This window comes from Antedon bifida, chromosome 7, assembly GCF_963402885.1.
Source record: "Antedon bifida chromosome 7, ecAntBifi1.1, whole genome shotgun sequence".
NCBI lineage: Eukaryota > Metazoa > Echinodermata > Crinoidea > Comatulida > Antedonidae > Antedon > Antedon bifida.
In genome coordinates, this window is record NC_136232.1 from 23253052 (window position 1) to 23277244 (window position 24193).

The 24193-nt window shown below is 34.3% G+C and overlaps 3 protein-coding genes across 4 annotated transcripts in view; 1 reads left to right on the forward strand and 2 right to left on the reverse strand.

The window, feature by feature from the left end:
- On the reverse strand, positions 1-3559 carry LOC144848800 (sulfotransferase 1A3-like). Its single transcript, XM_078705736.1, has 7 exons — positions 3458-3559; positions 2688-2856; positions 1565-1791; positions 1063-1189; positions 888-982; positions 276-453; positions 1-165 (listed from the first exon to the last, which is right to left on the reverse strand). The coding sequence occupies exons 2-7, from the start codon at positions 2815-2817 to the stop codon at positions 53-55; spliced, it is 870 nt and encodes a 289-aa protein (XP_078561862.1). The 5' UTR covers positions 2818-2856; positions 3458-3559; the 3' UTR covers positions 1-52.
- On the forward strand, positions 3048-7294 carry LOC144848794 (D-beta-hydroxybutyrate dehydrogenase, mitochondrial-like). The gene is made up of 4 exons (XM_078705726.1): positions 3048-3290; positions 3727-3879; positions 4613-4765; positions 6555-7294. The coding sequence occupies exons 1-4, from the start codon at positions 3110-3112 to the stop codon at positions 7022-7024; spliced, it is 957 nt and encodes a 318-aa protein (XP_078561852.1). The 5' UTR covers positions 3048-3109; the 3' UTR covers positions 7025-7294.
- Positions 7191-24193, reverse strand: part of LOC144848742 (transient receptor potential cation channel subfamily A member 1-like) — a 26866-nt gene continuing 9863 nt past the window's right edge. For both annotated transcript variants that reach the window (XM_078705609.1, XM_078705608.1), the window contains 20 exons: positions 22345-22521; positions 21650-21859; positions 21251-21344; positions 20958-21153; positions 19930-20113; positions 19361-19468; positions 19088-19176; positions 18472-18618; positions 18001-18112; positions 17040-17176; positions 16323-16576; positions 14079-14212; positions 13242-13574; positions 12652-12789; positions 11974-12082; positions 11493-11584; positions 10507-10731; positions 9839-9907; positions 9280-9468; positions 7191-9013 (listed from right to left, as the gene is read on the reverse strand). In XM_078705609.1, the coding sequence (XP_078561735.1) occupies positions 8828-9013; positions 9280-9468; positions 9839-9907; positions 10507-10731; positions 11493-11584; positions 11974-12082; positions 12652-12789; positions 13242-13574; positions 14079-14212; positions 16323-16576; positions 17040-17176; positions 18001-18112; positions 18472-18618; positions 19088-19176; positions 19361-19468; positions 19930-20113; positions 20958-21153; positions 21251-21344; positions 21650-21859; positions 22345-22521 (3183 nt within the window). In that variant the 3' untranslated portion in view covers positions 7191-8827. The remainder of the gene's footprint in view (positions 9014-9279; positions 9469-9838; positions 9908-10506; positions 10732-11492; positions 11585-11973; positions 12083-12651; positions 12790-13241; positions 13575-14078; positions 14213-16322; positions 16577-17039; positions 17177-18000; positions 18113-18471; positions 18619-19087; positions 19177-19360; positions 19469-19929; positions 20114-20957; positions 21154-21250; positions 21345-21649; positions 21860-22344; positions 22522-24193) is intronic.

Below are 24193 nucleotides of genomic sequence, written 5' to 3' on the forward strand. Positions count from 1 at the left end.
TTATTAGTGATAATGATACATTGATTTCTTCACAGTTATCTTTTTTAAACATTCATAATTCGTATCTGAATTCTAAGCCTGAGCCTCTCATTTTCTCTTCGTAAAGTTTGTCAAATGCTTCATTTTGGCTCACACTAAAATAATTCTTCCAGTCTCCAACCAAACCTATAAAGCAAATTATAATACGTAGGCATAAGTTACTGATCCATATAATATGTTCAATAATATTATTTCAATTATATTGTTATTATCTTTATCTAGTATACAATAATTACCTTTCCTCATAAAGGGAGATACTGAAGTATTTAAGATTGCACTTTCCGTATGCCAGTATAGTATCGGATTTGTTTTCATATTACCGAATGAACAGTGTTTAACAACCTCTTCCAGCTTTCCTTCAGGTACTGGCCAACCAAGGAACTCTGATATCTTAACAATGGCGGATCCAAGATCCTGAAAATAGAAGTAAAATAACTGATATTCACATGAGAGTGAAAGTAAATCCTATTTGAATCTGCATCAAACATAAATTTTCAAAACAAATATTGAATGTCTGTAACAATGACAATCCTAGTATAAAGGCACTAATGATTTTTGGAAACTCTATGCTGGTTACACCACAATGAAAAGACACAAATTTGATGCAAAAGGTGCGCGTAACAAAGCTGTTACTAACATTTGTACGCGCGCGTAAATATTTATTTGTGGTGTGCGTGGAACTTATGACCACCACCCTGTAATAGCAACACTTATAATAGCGACGCTAAAGAGGATCTTTGCTGACCATACAATGTAGTAAAGTAAAAATAATGTTTGTTTTTTCATTTTCTATAAACTTATTCAAAAATAATTTCTAATAACTTGCTATAAAATGTGAATCTCACTACCTCCTTCATATCTTCGTATTTAAGAAACAATACATTATCCTCATTTCTTCTATTCCACCAGTATAAGTTCATATCAAACCACGAACCACCTACAACTAAATAGATTATTATTAGTATTAATTTCAAATAACAACATTAAATTGAGATTGATCTTAAACTCAGATTTACTACTTACGATCACCGTCATAGAAAGCCTGAAAATATTCGTCCCATAATTCAAATGTTTTTAATAACTTATTTGATTTGTGAAAATAGTAAAGAGATACTGCGATATCTTTGGGATTTCTTGCAACAAAGACGACCTGTAAAAACAAGGTTTTTACAGTGATCAAAATTAAAGAGTAAACAAGTTTTTCTGTTAAACATAGTGCTTTCCTTTAAGCTCTGTCTACACTATCAAATAATATGGTAGTGATATGACGTCATCATGTCCATATATGAGCACATCACATTTTTTAGTCTCAATGAAGTTTGATAGTGTAAACAGAGCTTAAGATAATAAGCCTGAAGAAGGCATTTCTGTCATTATTGAAATAATCGATCTCATTTTAAGCAATCAAGCAATCATTTATTGTATTTTCGCATGCTCAATCTGAGCGTTCAAATGGCTCTGACCCAAATACTGTGTTTAGTAAAGTACAAGCTAAGTCTAACATTACAGGCAAGATGCGTTCTACCTTTGGCTTCTTTGTGATGAGTTCTCTTGGCATGTGACGTCTTTGCAGATGAGTCGTCATGATCCTCGGCGATGGTTTTTTAGCTGCCGTTACATGGGCAAATTCCGTCATACCGGGTTTCAATAAATCTACAAAACTGACACGTTTCTTGGGATCCATTTCACCTCTCTTTGTGAAATCACAGCCACAAAAGAGGACGGTGATAATTTCTTGTACCCACGTATTACCTACATCGAATGTATTTCAATAAAAAAAGGAAAGATTGTGAATGTACGTCAAATAGGCCTACATACATGTGGCACAATTAATAAGGCTCTGTCTACACTATCAAACTTTATGTGACAGAAAAATGTTATGTGCCCATATATGGACATGATGATGTCATATCGCTACCATATTCAGGCATATCACTACCATATTCAGGCATATCACTACCATATTTGGGAATATCACATCACACTTGTTTTTGTCAAACTAGTTTGATAGTGTAGACTTTAAGTCACAACCGATTCTGCATGCTGTAGGCCTACTACTATACTGGAATTTTCGAAAATTTGAGCATAACACAATTATTTAGTATCACAGACCGTGAAACGTTTATTCAGTTGAGATGCTTTATCCTGCGTGAGTATGCCTATATCATTGGATACAATAAAAGTGTTTTGTTGAAATTGCTAAAAGTAACAATCAACCAACAATTTGTGTTGGAAATTATTCCTTTTGAAAATTTAAATAATATTCTACAAAAAGACTTCATCAGATTCTGAACGTTTTAGAAAGTATTGTTTAATTCATTTTGACACAATTGCGATCATTTTTATTTTAACGAGGACCACTCCGGATATCAGCTGGCCTGTAGGTTCAGTTGGAAGGGTTAGGCCTACCATCTCTAAATAAAGTTGAAATAAAATAACAATAACAAGCGATGGATTAGACTTTTAAATATAATCCAACATTTTGCGAACAAACAAACAACGATTTTGTGGTGATCATTAACTTTTTGCCCTGGTGAATATATTGTAGGAAAAGAAGAAAATTATTTTATTTTATATTTAGGGCCTAATTAATTTTTCGCGAATAAGATTAATTAACCATTCCATTCATTAGTCATATATATTTTTACCTGATTTTCGATATGTTATGAGCCATACGTCATCTTCTCGCACTTCAAACGTTTTCATCGACTCCAGAATTTCATCTTTTGTTGCCCATGGATATCGTATACCATCAACAATACGATCGTACTCGGTCATTTTTAGAAATTGAAAATGTTAATCTCGCTTGATTTTTGCCTTTTTAAAGAACAATAAAACACAAGAGGTCGTATAATGATTATAAAACGTGATATTTTCCCATTCAAATCATTTGCACGGATTGGAACACATCAGAATTATGATATGCAAGAGCTTGAATTTAACGGACCGTAAAATGGTTACGTCATTAAAAATGTGACCAATCAATGTGTCATGTCGGATAGTTGGCCCCTGGATTTCGCTTCATCGTAATCCACCACATCGGATCGTCTGCAAAGATAGGCCTATAATAATGTTTGTGGAAATTATATTGGGTTTTACAGCATTAATAGCTGTATTTGGAATAGCATCAATAATCAGACGTGTTGATGTCGACCCTAAAGGAAAGGCAGTTTTAATCACGGGTTGTGATACAGGATTTGGTTACCAACTTTCCAAAGCTCTCGATCGTTTAGGCTACCTGGTATACGCAGGTAAATAGACTTTGCTCAGTACAGAGTAGGCCTACTTGTATGTTTATCAGCGCCCAGTCTTCGTCGATCACAGGCTTAGGGTTAATGTTAATGTTACTTTGCTGACGAATAAATGAAGTTTTCCTCGTATCTATTATGGAGAGCCGCTAGCCAAAGAACGTACTTACCAAAAAATAAAAACCATCCCTCTTATATCTCAATATCTATGCAATGTGAGAAATCCTAGCCTCCTACCCAAGTTTAGTACGCGTATTATAAATCGATGTGAATGATCAAAATCGTTTATTATATCGCGGCGCGCTAAATTAAAATACCGAAAGTTGCTTAACGCGACCGAATTGATCGGTCGCCCACAACTTATAATAGAGAATATATAAAGTTCTACTTATCTATTTATTTTAATAAAAATGTAATTGTATATCTTTTCTTTTATAAGGATGTTTATTTAAAGATGGCGAAAATGCAAAAGAATTAGAAAAAGCAACCTCGTCAAATTTAACAATTTTACAACTTGATGTTACAAATGAGAAACAAGTCAGTGAAGCTTTTCAACTTATCAATTCAGATCTCAACGTAAAGAACTTAAATGGTAAGCAATACAGTAATTTTTAGTTTTGCTATGAATTTTTCTATTTCTAATGTTTCAATAATTATTTTCAGACGCATGTCTGCTTTTTGTAATTTTTTTGTATTGGCCTACCTGAATAAAAAAAATTTCACTTCATTTCATCAGAATTTCTAAAAACAAGGAAGGTAATTGTTATATCTTCATAAAAATGGTATTTTGATGGCATATCAATTTTTTTTCATACAAATTATAAGCACCTCCCTTCTTTTAAAGGATAAAGTCCAGGTTTAAAATTTCTATTTTTTGTTATAATATATAAAACCAGTGGATTTAAAACCACAGTAGTAAAGCCAGTAAAACAGAACAGAACTTTATGAAATAAATACTTAAATTCACCAAATTGGTGAAAAGTATATATAAAATATATTAAACAATATACCATTTTTATTAGAAATAGTTACCCGGTTTTAGTCATTAAAATCTATAAAATTATGGTTTCATCAGATTATTTATTTGACATTATTTGGATGAATTTTTTTTTAGTTACAGTTTTTTGTATTTTCCTCTTGGGGGCTACCACTCATATGACATCGCTGTATTAAAGGTCCAGTGTGTTGTCACAGGATCCAGTAAATCAAATGGTTGTTATTAAGTATATCGGTAAGAATGTAAGTGACATCCGTTAGGTAAATTGTATGATACAATACAATACTTTATTTAGAATAGTCTACAGATAAGGTTTTTTTTATTTAAGGTTTATGGGCAGTGGTGAACAATGCGGGCACATCCACATTTGGTCACGTGGAATGGAACACAATGGATACGTACAAATTTGTGTCTGAAGTCAACCTGTTTGGAACGATTCGAATGACAAAGGCATTCTTACCTTTGATAAGAAAAGTTAAAGGTCAGAGCTATCTATATATTATCTAAGTGTAGCCTACTTGATATCTACATATTTACACACAGTTTAGCAAAATATTATCTGTAATGTACCATACGTTTTGCGTTTTGGGCGTGGGGAGTCTGATGTAATGTAAAATACAAAAGTTGTGGCATAATGGCTATGAGCACTCACTGGCTAAACTCAGGGGCCCCAGTGCTTTACATGCCCCAGAGCCACTGGCATAGCATCAAATGAAAAACAGGGTCAGTTAATTGGATTTGGTTCTTAGATTTTAGGTTAGGTAGAATATTTTGGCTAAATAGATATTTATATATGCAAAACACTGCAGTAAAAATAAAATGCCAGAAAAATATTAAAAGGTGAATTTTTTAAGCCACCTTAAAATGAGGCCCAATAAAAAAGGATGATAATAATAACTACAATGCTTAGTTTTTGTTTCATTTACATGAAGTTTTTCCAAATACATAATCAAGATCAAGGATCTCTAATTTTGACTAGCTCTTCCCTCCTCAACCCCTATCTACACATTGAGTGATACTCCATTTGGAGTTTTTCAATTACATAATCAAGATCAAGGATCTCTAATTTTGACTAGCTCTTCCCTCCTCAACCCCTATCTACACATTGAGTGATACTCCATTTGGAGTTTTTCAATTACATAATCAAGATCAAGGATCTCTAATTTTGACTAGCTCTCCCCTCCTCAACCCCTATCTACACATTGAGTTATACTCCATTTGGAGTTTTTCAATTACATAATCAAGATCAAGGATCTCTAATTTTGACTAGCCAAAGTCGCTCATGCATGCAAAATTCTCTCATGCATGTAATCTCTATAAATCATGAATGATTCCACCGAACTTACGAGTTAAAATAACTATAGTGAGGCATTTAATGAATAGGCAAACTGCCTTAAAACAAAAAAAACAAAAATAGAAAACAACGCCTAAAGTACTTGTATACCAATTTTACATACAACCTGTCCTATTGGTATATAAGTACTCTAGGCGTTATTTTCTGTTCTGATGATGAGAATAGTTTCTCAAAACATGTCACATTTTAAGGCAGTTTGCCTATTCATTAAATGCCTCACTATAGTTATTTTAATCTCTATAAACTATTACTATTTTATGCTACTAGAAATTAAGGAGGAAAAAAAAGCGGACTACTAGATGTCATAATTTTTTTCAATAGCCTAATTAGACAAACAGCTTACTAATAGGGTGATTTTACCAGCATCATTACATTAAAAAATGTCCATAAACTGTTATGAATTAATAAAAAAAAAACTACTAAACTTTAAAACTATAAAAATGCTACTGATCATTAAAATGATACTTTTTAATGGGAAAAAAATGTAACATTTAGTAAATTCAGAGTTGAACTTTCTGATTGAAATTTTCTAGGTTATTATAAAAATCTGCTGGTAAGTACCCTCAAATATTGCTGTGTATTTTTTTTATTATTTAAATTTTGTGTTATATAAATATCGTAATATAAGTATAACAGAATAACCCTTTCACTGTGTGTACCCTATAAAGTTTAAACACTGTAAACTGTTTATACACGGTACTACGACGAGGTATAAGAAAAATAATTATTTAAAAAATGTACACAAACTGTACATTTCTTAGATTTAAAAAAAAATGTGAATAAAAATCACGATTTTCTTTTAAAAGTTGGATTGACACTGCTAGTGAGATATGTACTTTTGCCAAAAATGTACATAAATTTGTAACTAGTGCGAAAAATATATATAATAAATGTATGTATTATCTTTTAAATTCAGGTCGTGTCATCAACATCGCAAGCGGACTAGCACGCCAGGGTGCCGCAGGTCGATCGCCATATGTCGTGTCCAAATATGGAGTTGAAGGATTCTCGCAGTGTCTACGCTACGAAATGAAAGAATGGGGTGTACACGTTAGTATAATCGAACCAGGAAATTTTGTAGCGGCCACAAATATATTCACAGACGAAAGTATTTCAAAGTTATCTAAAAAAATGTGGGAAGAGATGAGCGAGGAAGTTCAGGAAGCATACGGAAAGGGAGTATTTGATGGATCGGTTCAGATAATGAAATATTATTCCGAATGCGGAGTGAAAGATACCTCTCCGGTTGTGAATAGTCTAAAAGATGCGGTAACTAAAAAATATCCAAAGGTTCGTTACGAACCAAAAGATCTTTATTGGCATGTACGAACATTTGTTATGCTTCATATGCCGCATTTTATAAGTGATAGGCTATATCATTTTTAATGTTAATGATTTAATCAACTGATTTGTAACTGATGAAAAACTGTAATTTAATAAAAAGTAATTTAACTTTTATTATGTAAAAAAAGATATAATATAGGCTATATCATTTTTAATGTTAATGATTTAATCAATTTTTAACTGATTTGTAACTGATGAAAAACTGTAATTCAATAAAAAGGAATATCACTTTTATTATGTACAAAAAGATATATATATAGTATCACATGATTATAAAATTGCCTGAATTTATCCACTGAGAACTACTGAGAATTCAGTCTCCTCGGTGTGTAACATAATTTACCAAAAACAATTAAACTGTTTATTTCAAGCTACTTCATTGTTTTAAAAGCCTTTAGGGGCATAACATTATTTTAAGACAGAGCACTATAGTATGATGTGACTATATAAAATAATACTGAAAGACTACATATTTTTCTATACTATGATCAGGTTATAAAAATAAATGTTCTAATTAAAAAGTGATTTTTATTTGATTGAGTACTTGATTATTATTAAATCAATTATTATTATGTTATTATAACCAAATAAATTAGATTGCAATTGTCAATTATAAACTTTTCTAAGAAATCGGGAGGTTCATTAAAAAAAGTGTCTTATCCGCTACTTGGATTTTAAAAGATTATTTACAGTTGGTCCTAAATTAGAAACTTATTTGCTTAAAGCTCTGTCAACACAATATCAAACTAATTTGACAAAAAAAGTGTGAGGTGCCTATGTATGGTAGTGATATGCCCAAATATGGTAGTGATATGACATCATCATGTCCATATATGGTCACATCACATTTTTTGTAGACATACTGTACCTTAAGATAAAAAACACGGTTTAAGGCATGGTCTCTAATTGCAAGAACAATCTGTAGTACTCTTACATTACATTATAATGGTAACTAAAAAAAAAATAATATAATGGAATTTTTTAAAATTATGGTCCAGAAATTAGAGTTGCAAAGAACTTACTTAGTATTTGTGCTATATCCAAGGATTCCAAAACAATTCTGAATTTCATATTAATACAAAAATGTTTTATATATATAATGAATATTTATACAACAGTACCATATTTACAGCTATAATTATTCAAATTTGATATTGAAGTGATTATATCTACATTTTACTATCATAATAGTCTATTATATTTCGATTAAAATCGGTTCTAAAAATAGAATTGGTGACCTTTTAAAATCAATATTACATAAATAATAAATATTCTACCTGTAAAATTTTTAATTTGATCAAGGAAAAAAAAATAATCATAATTCAAAATTAAAGCCAAGAATTTGCACTTCCCAAATTTGATATTTTTTAAAATTAAAAATAAAAATGTTGCCGCTTTCCAGATTTCTTAAAGTATTTACTTTACTTTACTAAATTTTAGGTGTTCTACATACCATCCTTTTTTCCAGCTTTACCGATTTTTCAAGGTCATCCCAATTACGGATTTAGTTCAAGAACTGAGGGTTCACATTTTGGCTAGGTGGCGATGTCAACATTCTACTCATTTGCATAACAGTGTATTTCAGACAAACAGTTCCGTTAACGTAGTTGTGATTTCGCTTAGCCACATTTTTTTTATTTATTTGCCTTTTGTTTTGTTCTTTCTACCTAGTTTATTAATACAAAATGTATAAAATAATACATCTATTAAATCAAACATCTATACTAGACCAACTGTATATAAATAATTATGAATACATTTCTGGTTGTGTAATTTATAACAAAATATAAAAAAAGGCTAACATTCATTTTAAAAACTTTTCAATTTTAAACACAAATGTAAAATTTATTCTCCGACTTCATCTGTATTGTCGTTTCCATCATCCCATACTACTCCGTCCTTTTTGAGTAGCGCTGTCAGCATACCCTCAATACGATCGTTCTGGGATTTCAACAGTTTCATGCGGTATTTCATATTGCCAATCGTCTCATTGAATCCTTCTTGTGAGTCACGGACCTCTTCAATTATAGTCTAAAAAAGAGTACAAAATTCATAGAAAAGAAATAGAGGGCACGTGCACTTTATAAAAAATAAACAGCAATAAATATAAAAACTGTTTTGGTATAATTGTATAGTTCAAATCAAAGTGCTGTTTATTAAACTACCCTTTAACCTTGAGAAAACTAGCCTTTGACCTTTAGTATACTAACCGTCCTCTTTTAGTATACTAACCTTGATTTTAGGTATACTAACCTTTAACCTTCAGTTTACTAACCTTTAACCTTCGTTATACTAACCTTTTCTGATGCAAGAGTTGAGCTAATTGCTTCCTGCAACATGGAAGTCTCGGAAGAAAGAAGACCATAAAACAAACGACTAATCATTGTTCTCCCGTGCTGATTTGGACGAAGGTTACGAGTCTTTACGCAGAACCTACGCCAGAAGACCAGCGGTAGAGCTTCCTCAATCTCCAGAGCGAGATCAACCTTTGGAAATAAAAACAAAATACATGCAACTTAAGCAATTAATATGCAAGTGAAATCAAATATGTATGGAATACTTGGTGAGGGTTGACTTTGATAACACATCCTTGTTGTTTCATTGGTCAATTTCATGTCACATGCCGTTCAGTAGTTCTACTGAAAATCTGTAGTTTATCATCTTAATCATATATAAATTATTTCATCTTAAAAAAATATGAACAAGTACTGTAATATGAATACTGTAGTGTCCAGGTTACCCAGATAGGACATTTTGAAAATCAGGGGTAACATTTTACGTGGATAGCATTAATCTAAATTTAGCCTAAATTAGAGAATGTGATTTATTCGTACATGGGAGTATACTCAGTCTCACCTGTTTAGCCAGCCTCTGAAGTTTAGCTTGGTTTTGAACTTCTTTAATATCATCAACAGCAAGACCAACCTAAAGAGAAATACAAATTGCATTACCTTCTAAATTCTAGAAATCTTGTTTAATCATTTTTTTTATTTAAAGATATATTGTCCCCCTAAAAAAATTTTTTTTTTTGAATATGCCATTTTAACGTCACATAATAGTTATTCACTTTGACCAAAAATTGGATCCAAAAAATAATAATTTACCTGAAAAACTGTAATTTAAAGCAAAAAATAGTCAAATTGGCTGCCAGCCAACATGTTTTTGGTAGAATTTAGCCATTTATTTTGACATTTTATAAGCAGGTTTTTTTTCTACAGAAGTGATTAACTTTGTTAAAAAATGGCCTATTCAAGTCTAATTTTAGGGGGACAGTACATTTTTAATGAAAGATATACATTTTCCAGAAATCCAACTTTCTAACAATTCAAAATTCTTTCTGATCATTAAAAATGAGACTTTCAGACCATATCATTTTCTATGTGACATTTAGCAATACACAGAGCAGCTATGATTAGATAAAAAACACACCACCCTAAAACTCTTCCCATCGTTTACAGTACAGCATATGGCCTGTGGAGGAAAAACTTGGTTTAAAATTTTTTTTAAATTTTACTGTGACTTACGAGCAAATTCATAAGTATAATTGACATGATGACTGCGAATATTGTGAAGACGACGTATGTTGTCTGTTTGTAGTACACAGTAGTAAGGAAAAACTCATCTTGTGACTGGACACCGTCGTTGGTATTAAGGTAATTTTGACTGTGAAATGTAGTGTCAAACTCAAATTCACCAATCATCATCACGAACGTCTTCACCAATGAATACCAAAACGTGTTAAACGGTTCCTGGTGAATTTAAAAATAAACATAACTATTTTAGAAGTTCTGAATAAGAATTTGTGGAGAAAATTCCAGGTTGCTGTTTAAAAAAACAGTTCAAGGAATTTGGGAAGCTCTGTAACAAAGGATTTGATTTTGCACATTGGAAGATCTAGTCTAAAGCTCTGTCTACACTTCCTTTATGTGACAAAAAAATGTGATTTGCCCATATATGGACACGATGATGTCATATTACAACCATATTTGGGCTATAGCACTACCATATTTGGGCACATCACACATTTTTTTGTCAAACTAATTTGATAGTGTATACAGAGCTTTAGGGGTTGCCTCATTTGAAAATGTGGAGACAATTTTTTAACCAGCTGGTCATAATGTTGTAAAGAATTCTCAAGAATTTCATTAGAACATTTGAAGAATATGGCAAATTAGTCACAAGGGCACATCAGGAATTTGGAAATTAGGGGGAGGGGGGAGTTGGAGGGGGATATTGACAATAAAACATTGGGTATTTTCCTTGTCAGTCATGTAGCCACAAGAAAGTGTTGCAAGAAAAATGAACAATCTCTATTCAAACAACTGGGTTGTCAAAGGCCTCTGTGAAAAAGTGTTCAGGTTGAAACCTCCCCAACCGCTTGTTACTACGGTATTTTCATATACAGTATTCAATTTTTCAACATTTATCTTTCTATTAATATATAAAGGATTCATTTTGATGACATCATAAATATTGATATATGATCATGAATTCGGGACACTATTCTTACTTGATTCATTAGTAGAGCATAAAAGCCAAGTGTGAACGCGACAATAAACAGACCAAACACAACAGAGAACTGCATGAAAGTCTTCAGTACATCTGGGGAAAAAAAATAATATTCAAATATTATATTTATTGTAATATAAATGTAACCACAATATCACAAATAACAATTCTCAACTCAAAGATCAATTTTTAATACCAGAACTAGACACACTTTGTCTTTTCGAAAAATGTCTATTTTCAATATGGAATTTTATATGGCAGAGAAGATGGTGGTTTTGGGAATATTTCCAGTCTATTGGATGTTTATACTGTTAATCTTTCCAATTAAAATAAAGACATTACAGATTTTTTTTTTTTAAAAGACCAAATAAGCTTTGATCATTTGTTATATAGTTACTGTATTTGTGAACATCAGTCCTGAGAGGTTGTGCGATCATTCCCCTGCACACCACACCCTACCCCTCCCTGGCCACTGGACATACCTGTGAACATCAAAACATAGATGCCAAGCCTGGGGAGTTTCTGAATAAACAGAATGAGGTTTATCCAGGCTAACAGGATAGATATTGCCCCACACTGCCATTGCCAATCCTGAAATTAAACACATAAAATAAATTTTATACAAATCTATAAATAGAAAGCCAAAAGAAATTATTTTAATTATTTTTTGGGGGAAAAATTCATAATACTAGCATCATGTTTTGAAGAAAAGCAATAGATTATACTGTATGAGTATAATCCCATGCTCAAGTATAGTCCCACCCACTATTATTAGAGTATACTCTATGATATGAGTATAATCCCATGCTCGAGTATAGTCCCACCCACTATTATTAGAGTATACTGTATGATATGAGTATAACCCCATGCTCAAGTATAGTCCCACCCACTATTATTAGAGTATACTGTATGATATGAGTATAATCTCATGCTCAAGTATAGTCCCACCCACTATTATAGGTTAAATTTCTTTGTTAAATTCCATTAATGTAATCCAAGTAAAGTCTCACTCAAATTTCATATCCAGGCCCCCTGGGATACTTGGCCACACTACTATACTTTTTTTAAGCTATAAATTAAAGCTATCTTGTTTTGATTGGCAGATTTAAACAAATCAAAAAGGTATTTATTGATATTATTATGTCACTTGCTATACTTACATATTTGACATTAACACTATTTTCATACGAACAGTTTCTGAGAGGCAGGACTAGTAACACAGCCAATATGTATACTGTCCACTCCAGAAAATTGTTGAAGGTAAGGTATCGAAATTTCTGGTTCCAAAGTTGTATCAACTAAAGAGAGAGACATTGAAAATGATCAGAACTATTACAATTTTAAAAGACAACAATAATTTGAAGTATCATGGACATATAAATTATAGGTCCATGGTCCGATAGAGCTCAACAAAGTGTCCCCTTAATAGTACAATTGTAGTGTTAAAACAAATTTCCTCTCCTTAGGTTCACATGAAATGAAGTGTCCTCTGAATGGTGGCAAAGGAGGGGCTACAGTATTTAGAATACATTTTACCTTGAATTTAACTTGAAGATTAGAACTTGAGAAATAAGATCCCATTTTGTCCCTGACACAAGCTTTTGCTTTTTTTGGTGATGCCGCCATTTTGGAAATAAATGTTGATTTTGATTGATTTGTCCCATGATGTCATAGCTGCCAACTCTTCATTTAATCTTCTTTATTTTAATCATTTATTGACAATAAATAAAAAGTTACTTTGAATATTTACCTCTTTAAACAGATGAATTCCAGCAAGGGCCAAAATAATCCAATCGCCAATATCTCCAAACAACACCGACTGCCACTCTTCGGCATCGTCCACCCATCTCACTTTTCCGTTGCCTAACCAATCAAACGATCCGTCCGTGCAGTTTGCAGAAGATGGGCTCTCATGGTAAAATGGTGGTGGGGTGGTCAGAATATAACCGGTTAAAAAAAAGAGGAAAAAAATGTATATCAAAAGAGACAAATAGTAGAAGTAGCGACCGTAGCAATCCCATTTGTGCGTTAGCAACGTCAAGACGAGTGGATGTCCAAGAAGTTTGGTCCTCTTTGATGCAACCTTTAAAAAAAAAACATGATTTAAACTGTTTAATTTGTGCTACGACTACAATGTTTACTTTGTGTGAAGTTTAAATCTGAGTAAGATTCTGATTTTTGTTAGAGGGATGTTTTACAAACAAAAAATGGGGGGTGGTTTCCAAATGTGCATGTTATAAGCAATAATAAAAAAAATGTCTGCTTTAATAGCAGTAAGTACACGTACACGTTTTGCAGCTGTTTATACAATAAAAGTAAAAACCAGCACCTTTGAATGCTTTTAGTGGAACAGGGGCGGATCCAGCTTTATAGATTAGGGGTGGGGGGGGGGGGGAGTAAATATTTCATAAATGATTAAAAGGATCCGTTGCAGGAAAATAAAAATAGTCATTATTTTTATATTTATTATATTATTATGGCTTTAAACATTTTAGTGGAGGGGGGTGGGGGGCTAAAGCTTGTTTATCCCCACTAAATCTGCACCTGGGGAGGGTTAGGAGGGCAAACAAGTATCAAATTCACTCACCATCAAGAAAAGCGGATGGTTCTTTCTTAGAATTTCTGCATCATAAGTGTAAGGTACAGCGCTCCAACGTAAACGTCCATTTTCCTTATATGGTTCATCATCGTCCTGTGAGCCACCATCAGATGATGCAGTGTCTATGAATTTTAATAAATAAATAATCCATTATTAACTGACCACCAAATTATACATACTCGGAAGGACAAAACAATACAGTGGACTCATCCAAAACTGGACACACTTGGACTAGCTCAAACTGGACACACTTGGACTAGCTCAAACTGGACACACTTGGACTAGCTCAAACTGGACACACTTGGACTAGCTCAAACTGGACACACTTGGGCTAGCTCAAACTGGACACCCTTGGGCTAGCTCAAACTGGACACACTTGGACTAGCTCAAACTGGACACCCTTGGGCTAGCTCAAACTGGACACACTTGGACTAGCTCAAACTGGACACACTTGGACTAGCTCAAACTGGACACACTTGGACTAGCTCAAACTGGACACACTTGGACTAGCTCAAACTGGACACACTTGGACTAGCTCAAACTGGAAACACTTGGACTAGCTCAAACTGGACACACTTGGACTAGCTCAAACTGGACACACTTGGACTCATCCAAAACTGGACACACTTGGACTAGCTCAAACTGGAAACACTTGGACTAGCTCAAACTGGACACACTTGGACTAGCTCAAACTGGACACACTTGGACTCATCCAAAACTGGACACACTTGGACTAGCTCAAACTGGACACACTTGGACTAGCTCAAACTGGACACCCTTGGGCTAGCTCAAACTGGAAACACTTGGACTAGCTCAAACTGGACACCCTTGGGCTAGCTCAAACTGGACACACTTGGACTAGCTCAAACTGGACACACTTGGACTAGCTCAAACTGGACACCCTTGGGCTAGCTCAAACTGGAAACACTTGGACTAGCTCAAACTGGACACACTTGGACTAGCTCAAACTGGACACCCTTGGGCTAGCTCAAACTGGACACACTTGGACTAGCTCAAACTGGACACCCTGGGGCTAGCTCAAACTGGACACCCTTGGGCTAGCTCAAACTGGACACCCTTGGGCTAGCTCAAACTGGACACACTTGGACTAGCTCAAACTGGACACACTTGGACTAGCTCAAACTGGACACACTTGGGCTAGCTCAAACTGGACACACTTAGGCTAGCTCAAACTGGACACCCTGGGGCTAGTTCAAACTGGACACCCTGGGGCTAGCTCAAACTGGACACACTTGGGCTAGCTCAAACTGGACACCCTTGTACTGGACGAAAATGTCAGCATCAAATTTGGAATCATTGGAAAACATAACTTGCATTGAGTCTAATTATGGTAGGGAGAGTTTGACTGAATCATAGGCAGATTCAAGGGGGCCTAGCCATTTGCCATTTTAGGCCCCATCTATTTCAAAATCCACAATAGAATATGTACAATAGACCTACTATAAAGACACTAATACAATACAACATTGTTTTACGTGCATTCTAAAAAATTACGAGTAAGTATTTAACAATATTATTTTGAAAATACTGGGCTAGAGCTGGAATGGACCCCATGCATTTTGAAGTAAACACATTCATTAAACTAAATGATAAACTAATATTAGTATAGTATAGTGTTATTACAAGTTACAAATTAACATTCTCAATCACAAACTAATGATATACCTGTACATATATTCAAAGGGCATTTTTTTTAATGTCTACTAGAAGTACCCTTCTACTGAATTAGTCAGTTTTATAAAAGCATATATATAGGCCTACCGTATACACATTACATGAAAATATATACATTTACAAAAGCATTACTTCAATTTACTATTAAAACATTCATAATAACATTACAGGCACTCATACTTATATGTCCTGGGAATAAGATAGCAAATTGAATAAATAAGAACAAAAATGTTACAAAAATAAGTGAACAATATTATAGTATATTATTTATATTTTAATTTCACAGCATAGGAAAATATTCTTACGCATGGAAAGTTTAATTTTTTTAACGAAATGGTTCAACCATTGTAAAGGTACCAATTGGTATTAAAAAAAGGGAACATAAAATGAAAAGTGTTATTAATATTCATCAATATTATTATCTTTGCTGTTAAGCCAGTTTTCTAGACTAAGATATTTTAATACAAGACAACAACAACATTTGTTTTTTAATACCATCTACTTTTTGCCATATGACAACTTATATTTCGTACTTACCGGGAACATCCTTATCCCAATGGAAAAACATATCATCTAGAAACTCATAATCAAAGTCTATCCTGTAGTCGGGATGCTCCGGTGGTTTATCGTTTGAAATTGAACATTTGCTGAACACAAGCTCCGCGACTTCCGGCATTCTTTTGATCAGCTTCCGCATTGGCGTTGTCCTCCAATTATAAACAGGGTGTTTGTGCTCAGTTCGCAAGGCATCCCGCCAACTATCGGAGTTGACAATTGCCATAGCAACATCCCTGAGGAGTAAAGAAGAAAATATTTTATCTTTAGCCGTAAGAGATTTGTGTCTCGGTAGAATAGGACCCGACAGTGACAAACTCTCATTCTACCATTTCAAATTTTACCCCAAAAAAACACCTTCTCAATCACTACATTCTAGTACACATAGGCGGACACATAGGCAAACACATAGGATGACACATAGGCGGACACATAGACGGACATATAGGCGGACACATAGACAAACACATACAGTAGGTGGATCTGGGGGTTCCCAGCCGAACTAACCACCCTTTGGTTTTTAGAAATTATAAAATGCAAAAGATAGGACATTGTGTTAAGTTCAGCACTGAATTTTTTACAATTTTTAGGCCCTCAACCCTCATCATCTTCCAGCCCAAGCCCCTAACCCTTGCACGCCGATTTAGTAACCCTGGAACCCCCAATGGTACATTTTTACTAACTATATAATGCACTTACTTTCTAGAATTCTCAATTGCCAAATCCAGACAATTTTTGTTTTCAATATCTTTGGAAGAAACACTCGCCTTCCATTCAAGCAGCAGTTTCACCATTTCTAAGTGGCCATTCTTGCAAGCTAAATGAAGCGGGGTTGTCTGGAAAAAAAACACCAATATTATTAATATATTATATTAAAGATGTATTGTCCCTCAAAAACATGAAAAATTAAGATTAATTAAATGAGACTTTGAATAGGTTATTTTGTAGTTTTAATCAAGTTAATCACTTTCGTAGAAAAAAAAATGCTTTCACTTATAAAATGACAAAATAAATGGTTAAATTCAATAAAACCCAGTGGTTGGCATTCAATTTTGACTATTTAAAAAATTTAAATTACAGTTTTTTTCAGGTAAATAATTTTTGTCTCGATCCAATTTTTGGTCAAAGTGAATAACTATTATGTGACATTAAAATGGTATATTCAACAAAAAATGTTGTAAGAATTATTTTTCAGGGGGACAATACATCTTTAAATATTATTGCTTGAAACTGCTTGCTTATGGTAAGTCAAACCAAACACTTAATTATTTCATGCATGGTGAAATGTATGTAAAGCGTGGTTCTCACTGCAACTCAACGCAACGTAAGAAAATGCCCTTCCAATAATTTTGTTTTCTCCCGCCTGCATGAAATCAAACCTGCTTGTTGCGCGTTAACGTTAGTTGCCGTAGACTTTGACCTGGTTCACTCCGCATACTTTTGAGTATGCGCTGTACTATGTTTTCCAGTGTTGTTTTGCCTTGCGTTGTTACGTGAAATCAAACTGATTTGATTTCCCGTAGCAATGTTTTTGCAGCACTGTTGCGTAGTCGGTTCCCACTTGAGATTATTCAATACAGCACTTTGCATCGATACGTCGCTGCGTTACATTGCATTGCGTTCTAGTGGGAACCACGCTTAAGTGGCACAGATTTGATACCTTTGCTTTATCGATAGGATCTACTGAGCAATCAGCCTCTAGAAGTACTTCTGCGGTTTTTGTCCAGCCGTTGTTTGCAGCACAATCAAGAGGGGTCCACTGATTCTGATTCCTAGAAAAATATTATGTTCTATTAATATTAATTTGTTTATTATAATAACCAATTTTTAAATACAAAATCATGAAATAACCAAACAAAAGTACAACTGATGCTAGTATTCTCTGCCCATACAAGAATATTCTAGTCCATTAAACGATTTTGTTATCCTCTCAGACTTGAACACATGATAAGTGGTAGAATAGCAGGCTACAGAAAATCAAGTTTGAGAATAAGTTTTCTTATAGCATTTACAAATAAAGGGTGTTATAACTGTCACTTGACATATAATATATGTATGTTTTTAAACCAAGCCTAGAAAAATAAACTGTAGCCTACTATACGGATATCAAAACACAAATGTTTTATCTTACCTAGCTGTGATCTCTGCCCCGGCCCCAATGAGCACCTGTACCACTTTAAAGTGTCCTTCTTGCGATCCCAGATGGAGTGGTGTGTTGGAGTACTCATCCTCATCATCAACTACAGTGGGATCGTGACTAACAAGCTCTTTTATCGTCCTAAACAAATTTAAATCCACAGTTTAATAAAACCGTTTATGTTCTGTTCATATAGTAAAGGTAAATACAAGTCCCCTATTCATTATAAGGGTAATGTGCTGTTAGGAGGTCGTTTTACTAATGCCTCAGCATTATGTGGTACGGTGGCCAGTTCCTTTCCATGCCGCCTTATCTTCCCTAGTATTTTTAACCAGGTACTTTATTCATTTACAGCTGAGTAGACTGAGAGTTGTTGGGAATTGAACCCAGGTCTTTCGGTTTAAGTGTCCTAACCACTCGGCTACACAACTGATCCATTCATACAGTAGGCAGATCCAACAGCCAGATTATAGGAACATTTGTTTAGGACTTAAATTTTAAATGTTTAGGACCTGCTTGCTGGGCTTGTACATTTCAAGGCCCTGGGCTTGCATGTTTAGAAATGGTTTTAGGTTTGGTTTTAAATTTTTAAAACTTGCAATTTATTTACCTGAATCGTCCATTGAGAGCGGCAAGATGAGCTGGCGTTTGTTCTTCTTCATTCTTAGCATCAATGTCCGCTCCACTCTCAATAAGCAACTGAAAAAAAATTATAAGCATGATTCTCACTAGGATACAACAAATTGACCAATCACAAGGGATGGTTCATATTAGTACAGATGAGACATCACTTGTCATTGGTCAACTAATACTTGGTTTGCTGTGTATGCTTTTGTTTTGTCCTAATGAGAACATATGTGATCATTTAAATTAAAACATTTACCTTTACGATAGGTAAGTATCCGTTCTTGGCGGCAATGTGTAGTGGACCATTGTCATAACGGTCACTTTCTTCAAGAAGATTTTTTGCTTTTGGATGCTTCAATAGTGCCTGAAAATAATAGAGAATTAATTACCATAAAAGAGTAGATACACTACAGTACACTATTCAAGATATTTATTATATATTTATTATCTTTATTATATATGTAATAACACTGAAAGTGACTATGTACATTGTAGATGGAAACATTCATTCTGCTATGTTTGTATGTTTCTAAAGCTCTGTCTACACTTTATGTGACAAAAAAATATGATGTGCATTTGGGCATATCACTACCATATTTGGTTGGCAATTTAGTAACTATTTTGATAGTGTGGATAGAGCTTAAGCATGTGCAAAATGACTTTTTGACTCAACAGCTGCAAGTCTAGAGATGTATTTTGAAAACAGAAGGTATAATTAAACAGCAAATACTGTACATGCTAGGTATTAGGTATTGAGTATAACAGTCATTTTTGAGCATGTGCAGAATGACTTTTCGACTTGAGAGTCACATCCCTAATACCAACCTGGAGTGCTTCAAAATGTTCTTCCTCGGCAGCAAGATAAAATGCGCTTTTCTCCAGTTTGTCGGTTGCTGTTATCTTGGCTCTGTGTTTGAGTAGGATTTCTATCGTGGTCGCATGACCATAGCACGCAGCTATCAGTAGGGGCGTGAAGTTATCCTTATCTTTGCGTTCAATCTTCGCTTTCCTAAATTAATAGAACACAAAATATGTTATATTTCATGCGATTTAAAATACATATAGCTATAATAGGTCTACTAATTAAACAAATCTTTGTTCTTAGTTTATCCCTATCATAAATGAATAAAGGGCGTGTCCACATTTTAAATTCAAAAACTCTATATAATTCATTTAATGAAGAGAAATAAATTTTACTTTTTCTTAATTTGATTATTTTGTTATTTCTACATTTTGCCTTTGCCTCAAAATGATAATACTTATATTAAAGCAAACGTTTTAATATGTTGTTATATTATAAAGTTTTAATAGCCATGCACAGAGAGAAAAAAAAACCCTGCTTTTGATTTCCTGGCCTCACAGATAAATTGAACATGACAATTCCTGACAGATAATGTCACATCAAATTTAATGGAGATAGATCCTATTACAGGAAAAATAACATGAATATAACTGTTTACGATTTGACCTCGACCATGAAAAATGCATAGTAAATTTTGAACTGGGTTATTACTATCTTTTGTATGTATGAGACATACTGCAACATACTGTACTGTACTAATTAGGTCTGTATATACATGCCTATATAAAAATTTGCAAGGTCAAAGGTTATATTAATTCAGTTAAGGACATTTTGTACTGTTATTTATTGATGTAAATTGCCACTCTAGTGATGTTGTCACAAGAAATAAAGTGGTGCGGTTTTCACAAGAAAAGAGAACAATCTCTGTTCAAGCCACTGGGTTGTCAAAGGCATTGAGTATACTGATTTTATGTAGTAAAATTACAATACACTCTAGATATAATAACCTATTTCAATTCTAATTTTTGGAATTAATCATAAAGAGGTTTACTTCTGAATGAGGTATTCCACGACCTGTGACCGGTTGAATTGACAGGCACGATGTAACGCCGTAGCATGGTCCTTGTTCACTGCATCTATGCGTGCATTGTTCGCTATGAGTTTTTTAACAATATCGGGATTACCAGCGACAGCCGCAGAGTGAAGGGGCGTGTCTAGATCTTTTCTCCGGCAATTTACATCCGCACCTGTAAAAAAAGTTTTACAAATCTTAAAAAAACTTCTCACAAAACACCGTAAATTTCGTAAAAAAAATAAAACGTAAAAATCTGTATGTTAACTTACGCTCCTTAAGACACAGATCAACTACGCCCTCGTGCCCGCTGTCAACCGCTAGGTGCAGAGGAGTATTATCATCGTTGTCTTTATCTTGAAGTATCTGAAACCACAACAATTTAGATTCAAATAAGAGAGTTTCACTACACATGGGGATATTGCAATAGATTTTGATATAACCCAAATCACTGTGAAACAAAATCTACAGTATCTTCATATTCTAACCAGTTAGCTTTGGATTGCAACAATCTAGGAATTAGTTGATGATGTAATGATAATTATTGTCTGAATGCAGGCACATTGGAACGTGCTTCCGCAGATTATTCTAGGTTCAGGCGACAAACAACACAAAGTCTTTGATCGCAGCAAACAAAGCTCATACCGACGGTCACCGCAAATTGACATTACCTCATGAATACAGGCTTTCTGCCTAGCAGCATTAAACAACAGCCTAACAAGATCCTCATGTCCTTCCGTACACGCAAAATGAAGAGGCGTGGAGTTGTCTTCGTCTTTGCAGCGAATGTTAGCGCCAGCTTTGATCAACAACTCTGCCACCTCTTTAAATCCGTGAGTGCAAGCGTTGTGGAGCGGCGTTAACTGCTGCTTGTCAACAGCCTGCCAAAATATATATATATATATATATTTATACATCATATTTCTTTAAAGATGTATTGTCCCCCAAAATCATGAAAAATAAAGATTTTTAAAATCGGACTTTGAATAGGCCATTTTGCAGTTTTAATGAAGTTGTTTACTTCCATAGGAAAAAAAACGGGGGAAAAAATTATTTCACCTATAAAAAGACAAAATAAACAGTTAAATTACCCAAAAACTCATTGTCTTCCAGACAATTTGACCATTTTTTGCTTTAAATTACATTTTTCTCAGGTAAATAAATTTTTTTCAGACCCAATTTTTTGTGAGAGTGAATAACTATTATGTGACATTAAAATAACATATTCAACAAAAAAATAAAAAAAAATATATAGTTTTTCAACATCTTATAATAATAAACTTGCCTCTTTAATTTTTAATTTAATTAATTTTCATTTAGAAAAATATGTTCGTCATGATGTTATTAAATTTTAGTTTCTTTTTACCTCGATATTAATCTGTGCACAGTTTAACAAATCATTCGCGGCTACTTCGTTGCCACGCATAGCCGCAAAATGAAGCGGCGTCGACCCATAAATATCCTTTATGTTCACATCTGCTCCTTTCGACTCCAGATAAGCAATCACGCTAGAGACTGTGCCGCCATCGCCATCATCAACTTCCTAAAAAGTATCACGAAAAAAATAATGTTAAATACAAACACATACTGTATTTAGCCTACAGTAAATAGGCAAGTAAATTAAATGTGTAGATACATATAATATTTAAAATAATTTATAAAGTTGTATCCTCCACCTAAAAAAAATTATACATTATACACTTTTACAAATCTTGAAGTTAATAGAAGTATTGTTAATATATTATTATTTTTAATTATTATAATATAATTATTATATTATATATTAAATTATATTGTTATGTTATTATTATTAATATTGTTTATTAAATTTTCAGTATCCATAACACAACCAAAGATACACAAATAACATTATAATATTAAAATCAGTGACAATATGGAAAATATGAATGTCTATGTAGCCAACAAGGCCCATGAGGCACATGCACACATCATAATGCGTAGCCAATATGATGGGGAAAGGCCTCAGGGCACCTAATTAGGCCTTTAAAACTAGTGCCAAGAAAGCACTGCATTGCTTCCTCTTTCAGTATATATGTCTATCAGTATGTTAAAAATTGTATCTATACATATATGTCTATCAGTATGTTAAAAATGTTATCTATTATACATATATGTCATAAGTATGTTAAAAATTGTGTCTATACATATATGTCTATCGTTTCTGTTGTGAATATTATTAGCATTTTGCAAGGGCCCTGGAATCTTTGGCTCTCAGAGCAATTTCGGTTGTTTTAATCAGCTTACAGAGACATTTTTTACCTACTAAAATCTGAGTTATTATGCAGTTTTTCAAGGGGGAGTTCGCTGGTAAAAGGGGGGGTTCGCGCAAAAGGGGGGTTTGCCCGAACCCCCCAAAAAACCTCTGGCTACGGGCCTGCACGCTCATTGAGCTTGTGCACTGTTAAAAATTGTGTCTATACATATATGTCTATCAGTTTTCACTGTTTAGAATTGTATCTAAACATCGTCAACCTTAACTGTAAGCATATAAAGAAATGAAAAGCTGACAGATTTATAACATTGTTTTAGCTTATCAAATAAAAAATACCATGACCAAGTATAATCCCATGCTTGGGTATCCCACCCCCAATAGCCCCACTCCATACAACCAAACTTCCTACAACCCCACTACCACAACTACCCTCTCTAACCCCACTCCCTCTAACCCCACTCCCTCCAACCCCACTCCCTACAATCCCACCTACAACCCTACTCCCTACAACCCCACTCCCTACAACCCCCACTACCTACAACCACCCTCCCTAACCCCCTCCCTATATAACCCCACTACCTACAACCCCACTCCCTACAACCTCACTACCTACAACCCCACTCCCTACAACCCCACTCCCTACAACCCCACTCCCTACAACCCCACTCCCTACAACCCCACTCCCTACAACCCCACTCCCTACAACCCCACTCCCTACAACCCCACTCCCTACAACCCCACTCCCTACAACCCCACTCCCTACAACCCCACTCCCTACAACCCCACTCCCTACAACCCCACTCCCTACAACCTCACTCCCTACAACCCCACTCCCTACAACCCCACTCCCTACAACCCCACTCCCTACAACCCCACTCCCTACAACCCCACTCCCTACAACCCCACTCCCTACAATCCCACCTACAACCCTACTCCCTACAACCCCACTCCCTACAACCCCACTCCCTACAACCCCACTCCC